General features: G+C 39.0%; 1 protein-coding gene across 2 annotated transcripts in view; it reads right to left on the bottom strand.

Annotated features, from left to right (window-relative positions):
- neto1l (neuropilin (NRP) and tolloid (TLL)-like 1, like) overlaps positions 1 to 23,890 on the bottom strand; it is an 80,945-nt gene extending 57,055 nt beyond the window's left edge. For both annotated transcript variants that reach the window (XM_080864926.1, XM_080864925.1), the window contains exons 1-4: positions 23,205 to 23,890; positions 22,438 to 22,494; positions 22,192 to 22,326; positions 21,566 to 21,814 (exon numbers count right to left, since the gene is read on the bottom strand). In XM_080864926.1, the coding sequence (XP_080721052.1) occupies positions 21,566 to 21,814; positions 22,192 to 22,326; positions 22,438 to 22,494; positions 23,205 to 23,232 (469 nt within the window). In that variant the 5' untranslated portion in view covers positions 23,233 to 23,890. The remainder of the gene's footprint in view (positions 1 to 21,565; positions 21,815 to 22,191; positions 22,327 to 22,437; positions 22,495 to 23,204) is intronic.
- Positions 23,891 to 23,906: the final 16 nt, after the last annotated feature.

Here is a 23,906-nt window from a genome sequence, read left to right as displayed (position 1 = left end):
AGTTGGCAGTGGAGTGGAGAGTAGGCTTTGATGTCCAGGCCCAGACTGTTAGAGTATTCAGGTTGACTTTGATAAACCCTATTAGACTGTCGTTATCTCCCCCTCTCTCTTTCTCGCAAGTGCTTACATGCTATAAGCCTCAGAGGAACCAGTTTGAGGGCAAAAATACAAGGTTGCTCAGATGCTGTATAAAACGTGGATAAAGGAGAAGATGCTTTCAGAAAGGGGAAGGCAAATTGCCCGAGATGACTCAAAATGAGTGGGGGAAAAAATAAATGACACACTGTTGCGAAGGATTTGCACATGCAATATCACAATCCGCAATTAAGAGCTGCGTTGTAAATCTGTGCGTCGCCACAGACAGCTGGTCGTCCGGGCTCGCAGACAGAGCAGAGAGCAACATCGGCTTAATGCAATAAAAAGAATGAAGGATTCGTCAAGAATTGTCGTGGAGGTCGACGCGCTACATGCATGCTAACGTAACGCCCCATTCACCACTCACCGCTATCTAAATTGAAAAGAATATTTATACCAACTTAGGGCTCAGAAGTTAATGGAAACAGTCATGCATCAATTGAGTTACATAAAGATGTCCGCTGGGAAAAAAAAAGCGAGATAACTACATCCTTTTAAAAGATTTTTAATTTTCTTAAATTGGCTTTTTGTGTCTGATAGAGGGTGTGTGTGTGTGTTTGCATGTCTCTGTGTGTGTAGGGGGGGTGTTGTATGCACATTACTGTGAGTTTTAATCAGGCATCAGAAGGGGTATTAACAGGGAAATGTTCTAAAAGAGAAAGATCAAAAAAAAAATCTCACTCCAGCGTAATGAAACACTGCTCTTTGGTGCGCTGGCTAATTATGCCGGCCGCGGTGCAGCAGCGATTGCTTGCAGCGATTTTTTTTTGTTAAAGTCCAGTGACAGAGGTGGGAATCGGATATGCCTAAATAAGGACTCACCACCCACCCTACACAGGAAGCGCTTACTCGTTTACATATCCTGCCCTCATGTAAACTCTTTTGTCACTCATAATGCCGATCTTATAATCCCATCTGCTAGTTTAGGAAATTACTAAAGTTGCGGCTGCTTCACACATCTAAACCTCAGGCAAGCTGTTGCCTCCAGGTGATGAAATCCCTGTCGCGTTTAATGAAAAGAAAAGTCCTGATCAGGATTGCACTGAGAAAACCCAAAAGAGATTTCCAAGTGCACTGACAAAGCACAAGCTGTGCTAAAAGAAATTGTAAAAACACTACAACAGTTTCCAATCTTTGAGAAATGCCAAACCTTAAGGGCTAACCTCTGCGAGGCTGTTTAATTAACATTATCAATATAGTTGTATGGTTGGCATCAAAAGGGCAAATTTAAGTTGGTAAAAATGAAATCAATGCTTCAAAATTCATCACGTGAGCGTAGCATCTTCACTCGTTTTTAACAGGCATATTCTTTAGAGGAGACTAATTTATATTCACAACTGTCTAACCAACAACACCCGCCTTTGTCGCTGTAAGTCATGCCATTGGCGTAAATGGCATGACACAAATGGCTTCTTCCATTAGGAGGAAGCCATTTAGGAAGGAGCCATTTATGGGTTGAAAATTGCGGATTTAATCTTCAAATAAAGCTTCATGAGGTGGTGCGCTGGCAGCAGAGGGAAGGAATTATCTCTTCTCTACCAACAGACGCTCAGAGTACCGTTCAAAGCAGTGATACCTGAAGCTTGGTGTTTTAACAAACGCAATGTGATGTGCACGTGTTTCCTTTATTGAATGGAACCAAAGAACATCTAAGACTCAACATTTGCCAACACCAAGAAAGGTGGAACTTCAAAACACTGTTTCCAGCACGCCGCAGCAAACTGTAGCACTCGTGTTAGCCAGTGTTCTCCAATAAATGGGCAGGTTTGTGTCAAGAAGGCATATCTGTAGCCAAGTAACATATTAACATAGCTGCCTAATCAAAGACAGTACGTGGATCTGAATAATTCTGTAATGCAATTTTTTACGGGATGCTGAAGTACGAATGGAGGCAGATAATCCCCTTCAGGTAGTAGATGAAAGAAGAAGAAAGAAAAGCTGTTATGCGCAGCAGTATAGTGGCAATGGTAACAGAAACATCTGTCCAATCAGAACTGAGAGCAGCACAATTGTAAACAAGAGTTACGCAGAAAACATGCTTGAAGTCCCAACATCCTCATGAGCAAAAACTGAAGCTTAAAAGGACGAATGCCAACGGTGGTCCTACGCAGAACTGAGGTAAATTCAAACAGGCTGTTACAAAGTGAAAAATAGGGATCTAATTATTGTGTGGCGCCCTGAGTATTTTGAGCATTAAGAACAAGTCTCAGATGTGTTCCTTATGTGTTCGTGCCCACCCCCCATCATCTTTTTTTGCTATTTGTTGTGACAATAGTTTGCATCATAACACAGAGCGAAAAGCTCATTTGCTCCCACCTGATGTGATGTTAGGGCGATATTTAGTTTCGCCAGTAGGTGGCAGTGGCGGCTCAGCCAAACGGGTAACTGGCAAAATAATCCTTCACAAAAGTAACGCAGGCCAGTTATTACAATGGAAGCCGCCAGTAACACTGAATTGTTTTGCTGTGTTTCAGGTGAGAGCAATATACGAGAACTACATACATTTATGTAAAGTTGATACTTATTTAACATGTTTGGAGTGTAATTCTTGTTTATATGGTGTTTAATGTGAGCTAATAAGGGAGTTGTTTCACGTTATCTGTGGGTAATGCTAGTAACATTTGTGCGCTAGCTAAGTCATGTTAGCCTCCTGCATTAATCTCTTTTTTTTTTTTTTTCTTTTATTAGTAATATAAACATACAAACAAAATGCACCATATATTACAGATTCAGAGAATAAACATTTCTTACATATTAGCAACTTTCATATATAGTGAAAATAAAATATAAAGATGGGGTCACATAAATTAACAGATTATTAACTCACTAAATCAAAATCTTCTACAAAGGAAACAAAAAAAGCAGCCTTTTTCTTTTTAACTAAAGTCAAAGATTTAACCAACAGGTTTAGGTCGTTTTTCCAGTGAGCCAGTGTTGGTTTAATCTTAAAAAAGCGACATTTATGTATAAAATACTTACACAAGATTAATAACACATTAACACCATAATTAGCTTTCTTTTCTTTCAAAAACACTCCAAACATTATCATATTTAAGGTAAATGGGGTAATTTGAATCCCACTGGAATAAAGCCAGGTATGAAAATCCAACCAAAATATTTGTATAAAATTGCACAAAAAGAATAGATGGTCCAAATCCTCCTCTTCTGTTTCACAAAATACACAATTACCCGTTTCTATTTTGAATCTATCACTAAGGAGTCTATTTGTCGGGTAAATTTTATTCAAGATTTTAAATTGGACTTCTTTCCCTTTAGGAGGGATAGGGAAGGTGATATAATCAGTTCTTATTTTTTCAATTTCTTCCCTTTGGAAATCTTTTAATATGTAATTACGTCTAAGTAAATTTGGAGAATAAAGACTCCTTAATGAAGATCTAAGAAACTTATTGTTGCATTTAACATCACAAAATCGAATACCATCTATATATAATTGCCTTAACTTGGGGGAGATGTCAGAATATATTATATCATTTACAACTATGTTTTTAAGTGACAATGGAATGGATTTTATAACCCGATTAAATTTACTTTTAGAACATTGGATATTAAACTTTTGGCAAAAATCTTGATGTCCTAGAACATGTCCTTCCTCATCTACAAAATGGGCAATTGCCCAAACACCTTTTGATAACCAATCTTGAATAAAAATAGATTTTCTGTTCATCAGTATATATCTATTGTTCCAAATTGGGCTATTATGTGGAGTGAAATTATGTTTAAATAACATTTTCCAATAAAGAAGGACCTGTTTATGGAATTCAGAGAGTTTAGCAGGTAGCTTAGTAATTTCAAAGTCACACTTTAGGAGAAAGTCGATACCCCCTAGTGTGTTAAAGACCTTACTTGGTATAAAAAACCAAATGGAGTGTGGATTATTTAGGAAGGATTTTAACCATTTAAGTTTCAAAACACCATTCATTATGTCAAAATCAATTGCGTTTCCACCGCCTTCAATGTATGGTTTAACCAAATCATCTTTAGATATATAATGGCACTTATTCCTCCAAATAAAATTAAAATTCAAGCTATTAATTGTTTTAATAACTTTATTCGATATTGATAGAGAGTAAGCTGGATATATAAATCTAGATAAACTATCCATTTTGGTTAATAATATTCTTCCAAAAATTGTGATGTCTCTTTGTAACCACTTATTTAGGATTGTCTTACATTTGTCAACATTATCTAAAATATTTACTTTTTCTAAGACTTTGTGATCTTTTGAAATTGTGATGCCCAAATATTTTACCTCCCTCTTCACCTTTATATCGTACAGTAATTGTGAATTACACTCCTTTAATGCCAATAATTCACATTTATTTAAATTTAACTTTAAGCCTGAAGCTTTTGAGAATGTAGTGATTATTTGTTTTACCAGGGGAATCTGATGTTCATTTTTTAAGAAAAGAGTAGTGTCATCCGCAAGTTGACTAATTATTAAAGAATTGTCCATAATCTCAATTCCGGCAACGCTGCTGTTTTTAATTAGAATTGCGAGCATCTCCACAACCATTATGAACAACAACGGAGAGCTTCCACACCCTTGCCTAATTCCTCTTTTGACGCCAAATCTTTTACCAGTGCCATAGCCTAATGACACAGAGCTATTTATATCATTATACAGTATATCTATTATCTTCCTAAATTTATCCCCAAATCCAAATCGAGTTAGTGTTTCTAAAATAAAAGGATGTTCTACTGAATCGAAAGCTTTATAAAAGTCCAAGAAAAGAATAAAACTGTCATCACTAATCAGATCATTGTAGTCCAGTAAGTCTAAAACCAATCTGATATTATTATGAATGTTCCTGTCTTTCAAAAACCCTGATTGTGTCTCACTAATTATACTTGAAACCCCTTGTTTGAGCCTTGTTGCAACTGAGCTAGAGAAAATTTTATAATCTGTATTTAATAAAGTTATGGGCCTTAAGTTATCCAATTGTCGTTTATCTTTGTTTGGTTTAGGAATTAATGTAATTAATCCTTGTTTCATGCTAGACATCAATTCTCCCTTTTCAATACTGGCCAGTATAGCTTTGAATAAAATTTCCCGTAAGTCTTCCCAAAAAAATTGGAAGAAATTAACTGTCAGCCCATCTGGACCAGGGGATTTATTAAGTGCCATTTTCTTAACAGATGCATCTAATTCTTCAATTCTGAAGTCAGATTCACATAATTCCTTAAATGATTCATCAATTTTAGGGATCAGATTATCTATTTGATCAAAAAAGACATCACAATCTGCTTGGGAGAACTGTGAGGAGTATAAATTGGAATAGAATGTATAAGTTTCATTCTCCAAAATTTTAGGGTCGTCACATTCAATGCCATCAATTAACAGAGAAGATATAAAATTTCTTTTCTGTCTGCTCTTTTCTAAATTAAAAAAATATGAAGAATTTCTTTCCCCCTCCTCAATCCACTTGGCCCGTGAACGCACAAAAGCTCCTTCTGCTTTATTTAGGTAGAGCTGATCTAATTTAGTTTGCAACTCCATAAGTTTACTCCTTTCTTGGGTATTTAGATCATCTTTACTACAGCAATAAGTAATTTCTTGGAATAATTTACATTCATATTCTCTTTGCTTTTGACTTATGTTTTTACTGAATTGAATACTAAATTCTCTAATTTTGAATTTAATGAATTCCCATTTATTGATATATCCTACAATTAGATGATCAGCCATAATATCTTTTATAATTTTTTTGACTATGTTGCAGTAGTCTTCATTTTGTAAAAGTTTGGCATTGAACTTCCAATAAGTTCTTTTATTTGATTGTCTAATTTCCGATTCTAAGCACAGTTCAATAAAGCAATGATCAGATAGAGGTGCATTTGACATTGCAACTTTTACAGTGTGGCTAAGAATGATGTCACTTCCTAGCCAATAGTCTATTCTAGATTTACAAGCTCCATTTGGTTTAAACCAGGAAAAGCTCTTAATTTCTGGATTTCTTACTCTCCAAATATCTGTCAAGTTGTTATTAATCAAAAATTCTATAATTAGGTTATTTTTTTGTGGTCTACCTGTCCTTGAGGGCCATCTATCAGTCCATTCATCAGGAGTCATATTCCAATCACCACCCATTAAAATGTATTCTGTAGGGTATCGACCTTTAAGTTAAAAAATATTTGAAGTTATATCTTCTAACATAATTTTATTCTGACTTTCATTGTTATATCCATAAACGTTGACTAAAATGAAAAACAAACTTTCAACTCTCATTACAGCAATCAACCAATGACCATTCAAGTCAGTTCGTTGTATTACAAGATCCCCGGGAAAGTTATTGAATAAAATTGCTACACCCCCCGACCTCATTGAGCCATGGCTAAACAGGATTTTGCTACCCCATTGGTTTGACCAAAAAGATACATCACTATCAGATGAATGAGTCTCTTGTAGAAAAATACAGTTTGATTTTTTACCTTTGCAGTACAAAAATAAGGCTTTTCTTTTAACAGATTCTCTTAAACCCCTAACATTTAAAGAACCAAAACAAATGTTAACATTCAACATGAACTATAGACAGAATATCACTCACCACGTGAGAAAAAGAAGAAAAAAAAAGTACTAAATGCTGAGCTCCTCAGACCGCGAACAAGTTTCCACTATTTCAGTTTTTGTCATTTTTAGTTCTCCTGTCTTTCCTCAACTTTGCGTCCATCAATGAAGGCATGTGGACCACGAAAGTAGGCCCGTTTACCCGCACGTCTTGCTTCCTCCACCAGAGGCCATAGGCGCTGTCGATCTTGTATGTCCTCCTGCGGCAACATCTCCGCGAAGCTGATGCCTTCTTGCTTGCAGGTTGAAGAGTCTTTGGTGCGCCTCCACAATTCTTCTTTAATTCGCCTCTGTGTGAATAGAATAATGATGTTTCTGTTTCTGCCATCAACTCGTTTCCCTAAGCGGTGGACAATATCAACGGCCTCTTCTAAGTTCAAGTCAGGGGCAATCTTCTGAAGCGTTTGCAAAACCTTCACTCTAATGTTTTCATCTTTGTCTTCCTTCACCCCTTTCAGTTTTAGGCACCACCTCATTCGGTAGCGCTCTTGTTCTCTCACTCTTCTTTTCAAGTCTTCATTTTCTTTAAGCAGCTGTTCATTCGCATTTGCCAGTTTAACAACTTTCAATTTGCAATCAACTATCTCTGCAGCATTAAACTCTACAGCCTTAGCCAAGCTGGCAACCATAGCTGCACTTTGTTTGTTTTGTTCCTTGATATCCTCCAGTTGTGCTTCAAATTTTTTGTCAAGTCCCATAATGGCTTCAAAAATAGTTTTATTGGAGATATCATCTTCCTTCTCTGAAGATTTTGTTCTTTTCTCCTCTGGCGGTTGTTTTGAAGGAGTTGGCGGCGCCGAGTCTGTTCCCCGTTCTCGCTTGTTTAGGCCCACGTTGGCAGCTTCAGTGCTAGCATAGCCATGGTCACTGACTTTAGCATGCGACGACGTCTTAACAATGGGGTTTGACGGCACAAATTGCAGCTTTGCATTCTTAATAACCTTTTGGGCATCCATAGTTATAGTTCGAGTGGAAAGAGAATAAAGTTACTTAGTAAATTTTGCGGTCTTTCGGAGCTCCTGAAAAAACACGACTGTTCAAGCCGCCATCTTGGTGCCTCCCCTCCTGCATTAATCTCTGTAACCGTGTTGTTCCATCAGTAATGTGAAAGGAAACTGTTAGCTGGTTTCAGTTAAAGTTATAGGAAATAGACCAGCCAGTACATGTTATGTTGTCTATTGTTTACTGGTCATTTTCTCTGTGTGTTAAGGGCTGATTAATACGTGGCCATTACACATAATGCTACAAAAGTAACGCAGGCCAGTTATTACAATGGAAGCCGCCAGTAACACTGAATTGTTTTGCTGTGTTTCAGCACAATAAATCTTCATGTGCACCTGAATGAACCCTGTCGTCCTTCAGTGTGTAACAATTGCAAAAAAGCAACATATTTTTTTAAAGAAAAATTCATATGGAGTCCACACAATATTTTACCTGACCATGTTTGTTCCCACTTTTTCTTTTGATAAATAAAAACTTTTAAGCTGTTTATGTTTTTTTTTTACACCTAAATTGAATTTCATTGGTGAAATGAACATCTTTCTACAGATGTCTACACTTATGACATCAGCAATCCTATGATGCATATGTGAAGTGAGTTAACTCAGTCAGATGACATTGTGAGTTGGTGTGCTTTTTCCTTTCTCTTCTTTTCTATCGAGAAACTTAAATGTTTACGTCACTTTATTGTAGTTGATAAAAAACAAAGCGTCTCTTGCTAAAAAGTCTAAAAAGGGAAGTCTAGGCGATGCTTAAGAAGTACTTCAAACTGATGTCATGGTAATGTTCCTGAACTTTCCTTTTGGAAGTATTTTCCAACAATGATTTGACATCAGGAAAAGGTGACGGACAGCCAGCAGCTACTTAATGTCCAAATGCTTACTTGGTGTCTTGCCAAACTGGGGAAAAAAACCAGATAAACCAGTATTTGACAGCTCAGAATGCATTCTGAGTCGATGCCTTCATATAATATTTCTCTCTGGATATTTTCATGTGGCGCACTGAATACATTATCTAATTACTCACATGTGTTACGGCAACAAAGCTGGGTGTTGTGTAGACTGCAGTCGTGAATATGAATTAGTCTCCCCTAAATAACATGCCTGCCAACAAAGACTGAAAATATTTTGTTCATGTGATACATTTGGATCTTTACATTTATTTTAAAGAGCATCTTCAATCTCTGCTTTTAAATCGAAGCTCAAAATCCACTTTTACACTTTGCCCGTTCCAACTCATGAATCCCTCATTTGTTGTTCTGTCTGTTGTCATTATGTATCTACTTATTGTTGTAGGCCTCTTAATTCTGTAATGTAGTGTTTGTGTTAGGTCTGCAGCCTTCCACTGCAGAGTTATTGCATGTTGGATTTTTCTTTAATTAGTTTTTATTTTATTTCATTTTTACTTTTTATTTTAAATTCAGCTTAGTTTCGGTTAGTTTCCAGAGTGGTTTTCAGTTTACTTTTTATTAGTTTTAATGTTAATTTTTAGTGTTTTTTAAATTATTAGCACATTTATATGATAGATATTCCAACGTAAACAGAAGACATACAAAGCCTCAATAAACATGTCCATAAAAACAATATCAGGTAGTTTGTGACAATCTTATTTTTAATTTTTTTTTTATCAGATTAACAAATACAAAACTAAGGCTATTTCTGCCATAATAATCTAGTTTTAGGTTTTAGTTTAGTTAACTATAACAACCTTGTTCTATTGTTAGCTTCCTGGTTTGCAATGACAACATCAGTATTGGCTAAATAGAGTCCTCCTGCTGCATGTTTGGTGGTCCCTCCCTTTACTCTGCATTGCCAAGACACGACATCCATTGAGGGCTAACGTCTCATGTCCCGAGACGTCCCATGGGAACACAAAAGGTGACCTTCCGCGTTCCAATGTTACACGCCAGATTGTCGATGAAATCGAATAGAATGATGCTACCTCGGTAATACACGTTCCAGCTGTGTATTCCAGCCCTAACCACAACCTTATCCCTAACGTTAACCACCACCTTAATCATGTTAGATAGTTTTTCCAAAGCGATTTAAGTAAAATAAACACACATGTGAAGATTCATTCCAAATGCTTCCCATGTTTCCTCATTAGGGACGTGTTGGGTGGCCGACAGCGTAATATACCGACGATTTGTCACCTAGTGTAAAATGTTACGCTTTGGGAGTGGAAGTACACAATTTGAGACACAACAATAAACTTTATCCAAAAAACAAACAAACAATCAAACAGAACAATTGCACAGACGATGCAGTGCTATAGGATGACGGATTTTCGGAAATAGCATACCCAGCCATTAACAAACCACTTATCATTTCTAAACTGCTAAAGCAAACCTCTTTATTAAGACACAAAAGCACCTTTCTCCACAGGAGGACAATAAATGCTCGTGTAACTCAACATTCAAACCCCATGCTTTTGAAATCAGCTTTGCATCAGCCCATCGGGCAAAAATCACTGATGTTTGACAAATAGTGTGTCAAGAGATCCACTGCTTGGAGCTAAAACCTTACTCCAGAGCTACTGCCACTAGCAAATGAATATTTAAGCCACACCAAAGCCCTCCTCTCCAAGCACTCAATTTAGGCATTTTCACTGAGCTTTTTCTACTACAATATAAGTTTCCACAAAGCCCTGCTCTTCAGAGGCAGAGCACGATAAAATCAATGACTCAGACTTTCTTCTTGATCACAGTCAATCTCTCCTATAAGCTACAAACACACAAGGAGTTTTTGTAAGGGAGGTTTTAAATCTAATCTCATCTTCTACCTCCCACTCTTCTTTATTTCTCCTTCTGACGCGTGACCCTATAATGCTGTTTCCAGCCCTCTTACCTCGCTGTGCTCTGGTGTTTTCATTACATGTGGCGTGGTTCAGTTCATGTCAAGCAACAAAAACATTAGTCAAATGTCTCTGAAGTGGTAGGTGAAGTAATTTCCCACAGGTACAGCAACCTACACACATAATCTCCCTTTCTACAACAGAGACAGAGTGTGAAATATCTACTAAGTCAGAAGGTAAAAGCTGGCAGACTTTTGAAATACCAGGAAATACAGTGTTGCCCAGAGGGAGACAAAATTTTCAGCCGAGCTCTGCAGATTCAACCTCATCTTTTCTAATTTAAGAAAAAGGAAATTATGTCCTTGTGGCACCCAGTTATCTAGGGAAAGGACTATGATTCAAATCGCACTTGAATTCTACATTTTACCAGCAGAGCCCCAAAACGGATTACGTCTGAATATTTAAGATTGTCCGGTGTATAAAACGGACAAAATGTGTGCAGCATTGTGCTGTGTGTGTATTCCACTTGAAGATAGAGCCCTGCTGCTCAGCTACTTTCCATCATTTTATTCTTCACGGCTTTCCTCCTTACGAACATGGAGATTTTTTTTTTTGCTGCCAGCACACAAACCCAGGACCAACACTACCCCTACAAATAAACTGGAGGACAAAATGAAAAGGATTTTTAGATCTGAGGGTTCAGATGTAGCTGCTCAGCGGAGGTCCAGAGTGTATGTCTGTGTTTGTGCACAGGGATTAGGAGCAGCATACAGATTTGAGCAGTTTCGCCCAACCAAAATCCAGATTGACTCAACTCTTGGATGAGAAATATCCTCTGCACACAAACACACACACACGCTACAAGAACAAGATTGTATGTCTACGGCCATATACGTGGACAGTGACAGCCAGCCTTAAAAATTACGTTTACACAGGAAAGATCTTGTACCTGCAGAATACAGATTCTCCAGCGAACTCATTTATTCTCACAAAGATATCTGCAACCCCGAGCAAAGTGATGCAATGTGATTACAAAAAATCACTGCAAACCTGACTATCCTGGATCATATCTGAATAAAAATTATATAAATGTGCTGAATGGATGAATAATCTGCTTTTTGACAAACTGAAGGATTTCCTGAAACAATCCCCCCCCAACCCCTGCAGCAGATCAGATATTTCATTATTAAGAAAGAATAAGCAATCACACTGCATGCAGGAAAGCAGATAAAGTCAGCAAGTCTCAATTTCAATCCCGGAGATATTCAGCCAAACAAGTGGCATTTAAAAAAAATGTAATATCTTTAATGCACAGCAATTGAAACTTACTGAGAGTAAACCGTCATGGTACTTTAAGTTGTTTTGAGGCTGCTCGTGAGAAGGTTACAGGAACGAGCATGTGCATTTGTGTATTACGAAGAGTCATTTGTATGCATGTTAGGCACACGGGCTTATTAGAAGCCACAAGGTAAAAGCCAATTGGCATCCTTTTATAGATGGTGGCGAGAAAAGCCACTGTCAGCTCAATGAATATTCAGATAGAAGCAGAAGCCTTGAGGGGACATGGAGCAGCCCCAGTCTTTTATCAGTCTTCCTCACAGCGCAGCCACAACCTATTCACAGCAATCCAAATCTTTCTCTGTATCACTGAATCCTCCTTTAATTTCTTCCATCTTTGTCTCTTGTTCTCTTCTCCCTGTTACTTTTATCACTCATATATACCCTTCCTGTATAGTCTTGCTCTTTCTCTGCCTCCATTTTCCGTGCTGTACATTTTCCCGTGTTGGGGAATAATGAGAGCCAGCAACAGTGGGTGGCCATGTGCGTCGCATTGTATAGGAGTGCCGTGATTAATCGAGCTTGCCAATTGGAAAATGCCAGCAAGGCCATGCCGTCAACACACTGTTAGTGTTAGTTTGAGAAAGAAACGCAGACGAACACACACGATTGACTTCCTGACTTTTCCACGTCCTTCCATTCTTCCAGAAAGACTTCAGTCGCTCACTGAAAGAAGATGGCTTTAAATGAGCTGCTGGAGCACGCCGGTGTACAGTCAATGGTCTGAGAAGGAAATAAAATTCTCTTGCGTGAACCTCAAAAATCGTAGACGAATGAGCAATTCGAGCTTTGACGAGGGTAAAAGGAGATTCGTGTTTGTCATTTTGACAGTTTTGTCAAGGTGTGCGACTCGAGGATGCAGAGCGAGAAAAATGCTTGGCAGCTCAAGCAAAAAGTGAACTGAGACAAAATAACACGGAACATCGTGCAATCTGGTTTACACCTCTATGAAACCAAATGTCACATGCACCTTTAGGACGACAAGCGGTCCAATTTAAACTGGCCTTTCTTATAGGAACAGTTTAGGACCCTGCAAGCTCACTTAATGGATCCTCTGGGCGCCATAGTAACCCTCTGCACACATAAGAAAAGGCAGGATGAGGCAGCTGAACTAAGCGGGCAAACTCAAGTTTTGTTGAACATAATACAGTCTATCTTTTGCGCTCTGCTTTGTGTAAACATTTTGTTCCATTATAATCATGTTGAGTATTTGTTCCTTGGTTGAACCTTGAAAAGAAGAATACATGAAATAAGCTGAAATAGGAGGAAACTCATTCAGTTGTAAACCATAAACCACTTGTCACAGTTTGCCCGTAAGCCTAACAGATGGTAATGATATACATTAAACCTCCATCACGGTCTCAGCAGTGTATGAAGTAGAGTAGCTGGTATATGGCCCAAGCTGCACTATTAGTTCATGAAATGTACCATTAACTCGTTTTATTGTCATTTTCTATAAGGGAATATTATATACTGGTGTGGCCATCTGCTTGAATCCGCAACTATTTTATTATTCTGCAATATTACGAGGATTACTGACATTCCACATTTCATAATCCCATCATGGATGCCCTCCTTCATTGTTGACATCATTCTTCCAGTAGCCAAACAAAAGCCTGCCATTACCTATTAGATTACCCAGAAGCCAAATGTGATTTAGGTCCCTTTGGAATCGGACATTTGCTCTTAGATGATAAGCTGGGAATTTAAAGTCCAAGCCGCTGCCAAACTGGATGTAAGAAAATGGGGGAGCAAAAGTGTAGATAATGAAAACAGAACGTTCATCATTCATCCCTGAGGAAGCGTCCTACTGATGAGAAGATGAAAATAAAAGTAAAATCCATCAAGCACGCAAAGCAGTCTGCTCTGTGATGCCATATGGAATCAGAGGTGCAAATCAGGAGTGATGAACAAACAAAATTCCTTCACCTTCCAACAATCAAAAGACCTTTTCAATCTGCTCTTAAGGGAATAACTCTCTTAGACGTTTTCGATGGGTTGAGGCCTTAATGTGTACAGAGATAAAACACAGAGCTCAATCTCATTCCTGCCTAATACAGCATAATGGAGAGAGTCGGGCTCTCGGCATGACAGCCATGGATCCACCACAGCGATAGGCTAATGAAACAAAGAGCCCTAGGCAAGCTGTTATACCTACAGAGGTAGGAAGAATGCAAAAAAAAAAAAAGCCTTACAACACTCGAGCTAATTTCCAATGCAGTGGAGACCATATGCATCATGTGCACAATGTAGCAAACACAGCGTGCATACACAATAGAGCACTCTATTGTGGATGTCGCACAGGAAGGACACAGGGGTTTGAACAGGAAGGCAGCCAAGATTTTGGTACAGATTGGAGAGTTGCATGGTGTAGACAAACACACACACACACACACACACACACACACACACACACACACACACACACACACACACACACACACACACACACACACACACACACACACACACACCCCACTCCAATCCCCACACCACACCACAAATAAACCCCCACACCAAGCATGGTTTACATTACTGCAGACTTCCAGCTACAACAGAGAGATGCCCTGACCCCAGAAGCATCTGTAGCTGAACAGCAGGCCTGGCTAACAAACCGCCACAGAGGATAGAAGCAGGAGGCAGGCTGAGCTGCTGATTGATCTGCAGCGTAATTGGCTAGGAGTGGCTGAAACAGCCAGAGGACGTAAATATCAGCCATCCCGCTGGACAGTGAGTTAAGTTCCACAAGAGCGATAAACTCTGACTGGTTGTCCCCTGAGTGAAGGCTTGTTGTCTGATAAGCTGGGGAACACTCTGTGCTGAGATTCCACTGCTGAGCAGGAAGGAGCAAGGTGTAATATCAGAGCAAAGGATGTGAGAGGAGTTGAGTGGGGCAGATGAACAGTCACACAAGAAAGCGGCACAGCTAAGTTCAATCACTTTTTTCCAACATATGTAGTTTTACAAGATAGCTTATATATCTAGCTGGTGAGAAAACCACTAACAAACCAGCTAGTTACCAACCGTAATTCTACAAAGGGAGTAATTAAAGGGAAAAATCCAAGTTAGTATCTTATTTAAGCAATATGGTGTAAATATCATAAATCGGAATGATAGAAACGGGGTTTTAATATTTGAGACTTACCTTTTAATTGCATGTAAATTTGCAATTTTCACATCACAGAAAGCGCAAGAATTGTGTGCTGTTCCCTTTCATAAACTTGGTGTGAACCATGCATAGCATGAGAGAAAATAGGAGAGAAGAAAAGAGGTAGTGTGCTAGCTGAAAACAGAGAGAGATGAGATGAGGGGAGCGAGGGCACGGCTGACCTCATCCACAGCTGCAAGAGGTGTGCCTGTAATGCTAACTCGCTCAATCCGTCTCATTTTGCTCAGCGCAGAGAGAAGGGAGTCTTTAGCTGAGCTCGGACGTACCACCTGTCGTTTGACGTATTTCACCTGATGCGAGCGCATGAGATTCCTCTTGAAATTAGATTTTTGTTTGGCAGCCACCACTCAAAAACAAAAAGTTAGAAAAGAAAATACGCAGGAGAGCCTATTCTCTTAACACAGGTTATTTTCTCTTTGCTAAAGCCTTTAGCCTGATAGCGTTCCTTTGGTGAAACAATATAACACATGGGGAGTGTGTTAAAAAAAAGTACACCTACATGTGTTTCCAGTAAAGAAAAGAAAGACCCATAATAATCAGAGAAACAGCAGGCAGCCCTGAACAATCAGAAAAGAAACTCCCAGAGAATGTGTCCTGCACTGTAGGCAGCGCTAATGGCAATAAGCACTGGAGCAAAACATAAGGAGGGAGATCATTTTGTTGTTGGTGGTGGCTTTGTGATTTATTAGTAATGACTACATGCAAGAATCTTATTCAGGCAAACAAACTGAGGTCTTAAGGGAACACCCAAAAGTGTACCATGGGAGATTTCTCTCTCCATTTCTACCTGTTCTCTGTGCTCCACTGAATTTGAAACCCTACCACTGCTGGGCCGAGGAAAATGAAATTTAACTCCCACTACCTTAGGTGCTATACCACTTTGACAATGTTTTTATTAGATTTATGATGGCAAGTGGACCGCATCTCACATGCACACACTACAAGACTGAAATGTGTTTGAACTAAGTGTTATCAGCCAACAACTGGATACATGTTTAGTATTTGAAAAAGATTTTGTAGCGTGAAAAGCATCATCTTTTTGTCTTTCGGGAGAAAAGAGCTACGAGGAACAATTGCAGTAGCTAACAATAGTTTGCAGTCGGGGAAGAAAATGCTTATCAGGAGAGAGCAGTCCAGACAACAATTACATTCAATACCTCGATACAGCAAAACATTGTACTGCTTCATCGTGCTAATTATTGGCACAAACTATGGAGCTACTCAAATGGATTCAGACTTACTAGAGTCACTGCATTATGACTTCCTGTGGTGGGGCTTATCAAATAAATGTGAAGAAAGTGAACAGTGGAGAAGGAGAAATAAGAAGGTTACCCAGTGGGACCCAATAGGGGGTGTTGGTTAACTAAACTGACACATAACTGAATGGTTGAAACAGTAGATCAGTTGCTATGGTGCAGTGGATAAATACACACTTCAGGTCACTTGAGGGTTATTTTTCCCTCTCCGGTTACACAGATATTGTGATGGATGGCAAATAACTGTGTTGCAAACTACTGAATATCACAGAAGTGCTACATAATAATACGATCCTGATAGATACTCCATGACTCCCACTTTTGTCTTTCTTTTACACTTTCATGACATATTGTGAGTTTTTGCAGACAAATGTAGAATATGCTCCAGACCTGTACTTCTCTCTACAGGCAAACTTTGAACAAACTCCCCTAAAACTGTCCTTATTACAGCCTAAAACACCTATGTGACTTCGCTTTCCACACACAATACCATAAATTACAACTATTATGAATGATTATTTACCTCTCTTTGCCTGTCTGTTGAATGTCAGTGTCTTTAGAAAGTTCACTCTGAGAGTTTGGTGGATGCAATTAAATAAAATGTGACTCAAACATTTAAATGTCAGTTGCTGGCAAATGGCTTTGGAAAGAGATGTGTTACTGGGAAGTTACTGAACTTTCTACCCAGCCCCAGCGATGGTGTCGCTGTACTCAGCCGCTTCCAAGAGAGACAAGTCGATCTCTGTGGTTCAATTTCCAATTTTCCTGTTTGAGCCCATCTAGGTTCAATCTCATGACCCTGCCTCCTTTGTGATGGGCCCATACATCCTATTCCAGATATAATACTAAATGCCATTTGACTCATTTCAAAATAATTCTCAGCCCAGTTAGAGCGCGGTTGGCTCTGAAGCACTGTGATCGCTCAGTGTCATCTTGATTACCAGGCACGGTTAAAATTTTAAATAGAAGAAAACATTAAGAAGATGTTCGATTAACATCTGAGGTTTCCTGTGGAATTTAAACGATGAGGAATATTAGATTGTGTGCGGCACATTTCAAAAAGATCGAACGAAAACCATTAAAACAGTCAACATTATAAATGTATGGTCGCTTTTCATGGAGCACCACAGTCTCCATATTTTATCACAAACCACACAGCATCTGTCTCAGTTCCAGGTCTTGGCTCTGCAAACAGCCGAGTGCAGGGAGCAAGAGGCGGGAGAACTTGCAGCTTTTATTTGCTCTGGCTTTCGCTTAAGGTGCTGAAACACCACTTAATCTACCAGTCCACAAGGGTCCAAGGTCACGGCGCCCTAGGACAACCTGAATAGCAGAATGCTGCTGAAATCCCCCAGCAGTCTTGAATGCACACATACACACAGAAACACACATACCACAGCTCCTCCACTGAGTAATTTCCCCTGCTGCACACGTTGTACTTTTATATTACACAATATTACTAGAAGGCTGCCCGTCAACCTAATGCATTAGCTCTCTCGCTGACCTCCACGGATGATGCAAATCTGTTGGCCACAACTTCACGTGTGCTTTTAAAATATAACAAGCTTATTACTGTGCTGGCTTTTATGACAGACAACTAAATTGCGCTCATTATAGTTTCTTTCATAGCACCACACAACGGGCTTTTGCACACAATGGCTCAGTATCACACTTTTACATTTCGTCACTAGTTCACAATTACATTATGGTTCTGCCATGAATACATGTATAATCAGGCACTGTAATGAAAAAGGCAGATTAACACAAAAATAAAACCATAAGTTATAACGCAGGAAGCCTCAGGCCTTATTCTTCTTTCTTAAAATAGTTTTGTTTTGGAATATTTGCTGATCACTATTTAGTCTCAATCCCCTCTGGCTAAACAGGCTTTTTTATATATTCACTTGATTACTGAGCAGTATGTGATCAATTCTGAGATACACTGAGGTTTGCGTGCTGTTTCAAAGTGGTATTAAGATTACATGTCAAGACTAAGTGTACAGCATTTTGGTGTTTTTGAGAAACTAGTGTGACATTTTAACAAATACGCTGGTGAAATTGCTCTCTTGCAAAGAGTTCGCTGCCAAGACTGAAGCCACTCACATGTCTTTAAGCTACTGCCAGTATGACCAATAACCTTTTAGCTTAGTGTGAAGGCTGCAAAATGGTTACTTCTTGCACTGTGGGTGCCAGTAGATAATAGCATGACTAGCAAGTCTGAACTTCATTCTTTTGCATAAACAGCAAGACATATGCATCATCAACTCTGCCTCTAATTCAAAGTGAGATTAAGAAATTTGTCTGTAACTCATTGTCACTGTTCCCTCTTCAGAAGCAGTTTCTTTTTACAGAGCCTGCGTGGAAGTCAAGGTTTCTGCATGCAGTACACACAAACACACATAGATCCTTTTCTTAATGTTACTTTAAGTGACTTATGTGTTATACAGGCCATGTCTCAAATGGCTGCAATTGGGGAGCTGGGGAACCTAATGAGGTTTTGCATTTACGTGACAGCTAAGTAGGTGAAGTTAACTTATCAGCCATGTTGGATGTATGAGAATGTAAGGCCAAGTAAATTAGGTCCAAGTCAGACAGGCCTCGAGACTGGACTGGGCCAATCTACCAACCACCCGTTGCAAGAAAAATACGCATGCTCCCAAACTGGTTGGCAAGTGGTTGCTGGAGGTTGATGGCAGTCAACGTGAAAGAAAAATGTGTTGCCATTAATCTCCTTGTGGTTTCTTTTTTCACATACCTACTTGACTTTACAAATGCTTTCCATTTCCTCTTTGCATCACACTTTTTCAATTTTTAGTACTTTGTTTTTGCTAATTGACCCAGTCTCACCTATCCCAAAAAGGTTTTTGGTGCAGCCCTCTCTTTTCAACTGATTGTGCTTAGTGATAGCCAGGAGCATCCAGTAACAGCTCATGTGGAATACACAGTTCTTCCTCATAACTGGTAGTTGTATCACATCCAATATGGCGGACAACTCTCGTGCAAGGTATGAGTGATGTCATGTGAGGAACCTCTATATGTGTCAGGTGTTCTAATTCAGTCAGGTGGCTCGCTTGTGAGTCACACAGGCAGCTTGCCATGGCCTGGTAAGCTTCCATTATAAATCCTGCAAAAGTGCCAGGCAATCTTGTAATTAAAAATGTGTCTGAGTGACTGTAAGTAATTGAGTCGGAAGCTACTGTACATATACCTCCAAAATATCTGTCAAATCCCAACGTAACTTTGATTTCTTTGCAAAAAACAAGTTACAGCACAGTTTGAAGAGGGGAAAAAAGAATGCTGTACAAGTTCTGTGACACAATACACTGAGTATGAAGAATCTTGGTGTAACGTGTTTGACAACTAAATTGTGAGTCACATCAACAGGAACATTAAGTGCATCAAAGACTATTATATTTGGATCTCTACTGTCTGCTAAATCTCTTATATAAATATAAAAATTTAATACATAGCACCTTCAGACTTCAAGTACCTCAAGATCTATGATAGGACATTAGATACTGGAGATTCCAGTCATTGGTTATTCATTCACTGGCTGCTGTATTAACCGAATTAGTCATCAAGAGCTCTGAAAGGACAGTAGCAGAATGTGAAGGAGAGGCACAATTTTTTCTTTATCTGGCAGCTGCTAAAATGACTGAGGAAAGAGAGTGAGAGGAGATGATTCATGTCAGCTTTGTTGCCACATCTTTTTTTCTTTTGCTTCCATTCATGAGAGGAGGGCTGTGTAAATTAGCATGGTTAGCAGAGCAGCTGCAGATGTGAGACACTATTCACACTGCCATATTTCAGAGTATCGAGTCGAGTGAATTCAAGACTTTTATCTTCATTAATTATGGAAATCATATGCCTCAGATATGTCCTATCAAGTCAAGAGGCAAAGCTTTTCACTGTTCTCTAAGCAAATTTTCAATAGGACTCCCAAGAGAAGCAGGAAGGAGAAACAATACTTGAATTACACACCGCTGGGAAAAAAGAGGGGTCTTTAACTATCAGGGATGAAAAAAACATCCTTTATGTGCAACTCTTTTTCAGAGCAATTTTGAAAAATTACAGTACAGATGTTAATTGCAATTACCGCATGTGAATTCTTATTCACACCCATTAGGAAACAAAGCTATGCAGACTTAGTCAGGGTAAAAACTCAGAAAATGCTACTATTTTGACATTTTATGATCACCTTTAACATTTTGGAAACAGTGCTTATCTCATATATAATTATTAATTTTGGTCAAGAGTTGACATCTGCCTTTGAAGAATATTGGTAAAGCTAATCGAACATAAATACAAAAGAATCTTTGTGTTAATGAGCGAGCTTAATGGTGTGCTCCTACTCAGATAAACCAAAGCCAACAGAACAGAATGACACGATGGGCAAGGCTATGGTACTGCAGTGTGCGCTGAGGTGAAGAGGAGTCAGTATGAACAGCATGAAATTGAAACCCTTCCCTGAGGTAAAAGTTGGGTTTATCCCCAGGCTGCTTTGTCAATATACAGTAGAAACCCGCAATTTCCTATGAACAGCTTCACCATTCGGATTTCCACAAAGCAATCGGAGATAAATCTGCAGCTCTCTCCCTTTTCACCCCAATAGCTTTCTTTTCAACTGCCTGCAGCTAATAGCGTGTTTTTCAGATGAAAGGTTCATGTACTGCATGTGTTCATTATTTAAACAGTGACACGCTCAAATATCCGATGGTAAAATGCCCCAGAAGGTTTGGAGACAAATTGGCATACTCTATGCATTTCCTGGCACTATGTCTTTCAAGCCTTTGACTCACTAAAAAAAAAAAGTTGACAGTGTTATTAAACCCAGTCAAGTGTGGGTGAGTGAATATTAAATCATTCTTATGCCCTGATTCTTTGTCACCAATCCTCATGCTGCTTCAGTAATGCTATCACGACCAAAGATGAGGTAAATTAAAAAACGCCAAGGTTTGTGTTCGACACTACAGATAGGTTAGCTTCTCCCTGTGAATCAGTGTTGATGAAACCGTTCCATGTCTCTACACATATAGAGAGAAAAACAAGAGCGAGCCAACCAGTCACAAGAGTGTCCCAGCCAATGACAGCATAATGCCAATGGTAACAGTGAGCGTGTGCAGACAGACAATCAATAACACTCTAAGAGGCTTCCACAAATATCAAGGCCGAGCTCCCCAGATGATGTTCGTTATTCACTTGGGAACCTGCTGTTAGAGCTATAAACTCTGAATATGCTTATAAAGGAAGTCTAAAAAAAAGCCTAAAAAGCTACAAAAACAATCATACCTGCAGTAAAGTTGTAACTTGCCGAAAATCCCACTGCTTCCAGTTCACCATCCGTAACAAATTTTATCCACAGATATCTGCCGCTACTCCTGATGTCAGGCGGGCTGTGCTGACCGCAGTACCGTCCGAGAATCGGGGAGAAGCCAAACGGTCCATCTCGTACCTCAATGTTGTCAAATTTACATTCCCAAGAGGACTCGATTGAATAATTCTCGTCAAAGTGTAGGTCGATACACTGCCTTGGGGGAGCTGCAAGACACAATGGAAATAATTACTACCTAGCACAAAGAATGGCGTAAACTATTAGTCATGCTTTCATCGATGAACATTCAGCTTCTTTCATTATCAGCGCTCAACTCAAATTCTGGCTGTTAGTCAAGTCATCTCTAAATAACGAGAGATGTTATTTCCACATTCACTTTGGTACTACATTAATGAGGCTATGTGCACTGACACACAAAAAACATGTTTTTATATTTAAAAAAGGCTTTCTAGGCTTGCCAATCAGTCCAATGTGTATCATCACTCACTGAGGATAGCCTCAGTAGTGCTTTAGTTGAGAATAAACAGCTAGATCGCGTTGGCTTTTTTTCTTCACTACTGCTGTGTTTAAAGAGATGATTTACCTTCAAGGATGTAAACACACTCTGTGTCTGGGGGGTATTTGTTTGGGTAATTGGGAGAAGTGAAGAGCCCTCCTTCTGCTTCCTTTACCCACGTTCCACACTGACCTGCAGGCTTCACTCCAGAATTGTTTTTCACTGAAATATACACACACATACATTATGTATTTGATAGTGTTAAGCATATACATATAAATTTGAACAGAGGACATTTGGACACCAAAAAGACAAGCTGGTGATGGCTATTACCTGCTGTATCCTTCTTTGTTGCCCCACACAACCCAAGTATGAGTAGACTTGCAACAACTGTAAGGAAAGAAAGATGAATTCATATTGGGGTTTTTTTGGGGGGTGTTTTTTTTTTTTTTAATTACACTAGTTTTTGTCTTTGTTTTGTTTGTTTTTTTCATTTAGGTTGGAACAAAGGTATTAATACTGTATTTATGTACGTAATGTAACAACCTGGTCCCGACCTAAAGGAATTAAAAAAACACACAATACCTCCAATAATAATAATAATAATAATAATAATAATAATAATAATAATAATAATAGTATAGATCACGCAACCTATAGGTCACGTAAGAACATAACCTACAGGCTGCTACTAAAAGTCTCTTCCAACAAAGACTACACCTATATAAAGCCCCTTTTAGCCAAAGGCTTCAAAATTATATATTTTTTTAAACGATAGGCCCACATCACAAACTGCAACAATCTCAATATGACTATTTCCTGCCATAAATAAAACTGGAGGTTAAAAAAAAACTTAAGACTGTGACCTTCACTGTGAGTTTACAGGTTGCAGGATGCGGTGCATCCGTTTTTCATCTCATATTTGTTTATCCCTACTGAATCACCATTTTGTTCCTATGTTGATTTCGATCTGTTGCTCTGATATTTACAGTCCGTCTAAACTGATTAAAAGATTATCATGCCGCTTTTGCGCTTGGGTAGGACAAACATTAAGAGCTTTTCAGCAAGTGTGCTTCAGTTGGTGAATACGGATGTCTTACCGTGATGGAAGCTGTGCCCATGTAGCATGTCTGTTCCTTTCACAAACGGCTTTAGGCTCAACTAATTCCATTTAGATTAGGAATACTTGAAGAGAGAAAAAAGATAGAGATGTAAGTTTCTGAGTATTCACGCAGAGATATCGCTCATGTTATCAAACCTTTCGGTGGTGGGTTAAAAAAAAAGCGAAATTTTACTCCTTATTAAAATCTCAGAGAGAGAAAAAAATCCTTCCAGATGTGTCACAACAACTACTAATCACCAGTTTCATATAAAACCAAAAACAGTTCCAAACACTCGCCCGATTTCCATCCAAACGTTTCTAGTACCCCTTGGCACGTTTGATGCACTGAAAGGATTAATAGTCCCTTCATCAGCCCTTCTCTAATCGCTCCACCTTTGCAATCTTCTTTTAGAAAATATCACGGGCAACCTTGTTTTGTCCGCTTTGGTCCCTTTATCAAGAGAGATGATCCTTCAAGAGCACGTAAAACCACGCAACACTCATCTCTGCGGCGTTTTCTGTACTCTTTTGCGCTGCGTAAAAATCTTCTGGAAAACAAGAGGTTGCCAAACAGATACAAAAAATAATAATAATTAATTGATTTTTTGTTTGGCTTTCATTTGTCGCCCCGTGTTTCCCCAAAAAAGCTGTCAGTGTTGTTCTCACTGAGTCCCTCTGCCTGGGTTTCTGTCAACTGCCT

This window comes from Rhamphochromis sp. 'chilingali' (assembly GCF_963969265.1).
Source record: "Rhamphochromis sp. 'chilingali' genome assembly, chromosome: 18".
Lineage (NCBI taxonomy): Eukaryota > Metazoa > Chordata > Actinopteri > Cichliformes > Cichlidae > Rhamphochromis > Rhamphochromis sp. 'chilingali'.
Note: the sequence above shows the minus strand (reverse complement) of the source record. Positions and strands in the feature narration are given on the sequence as shown.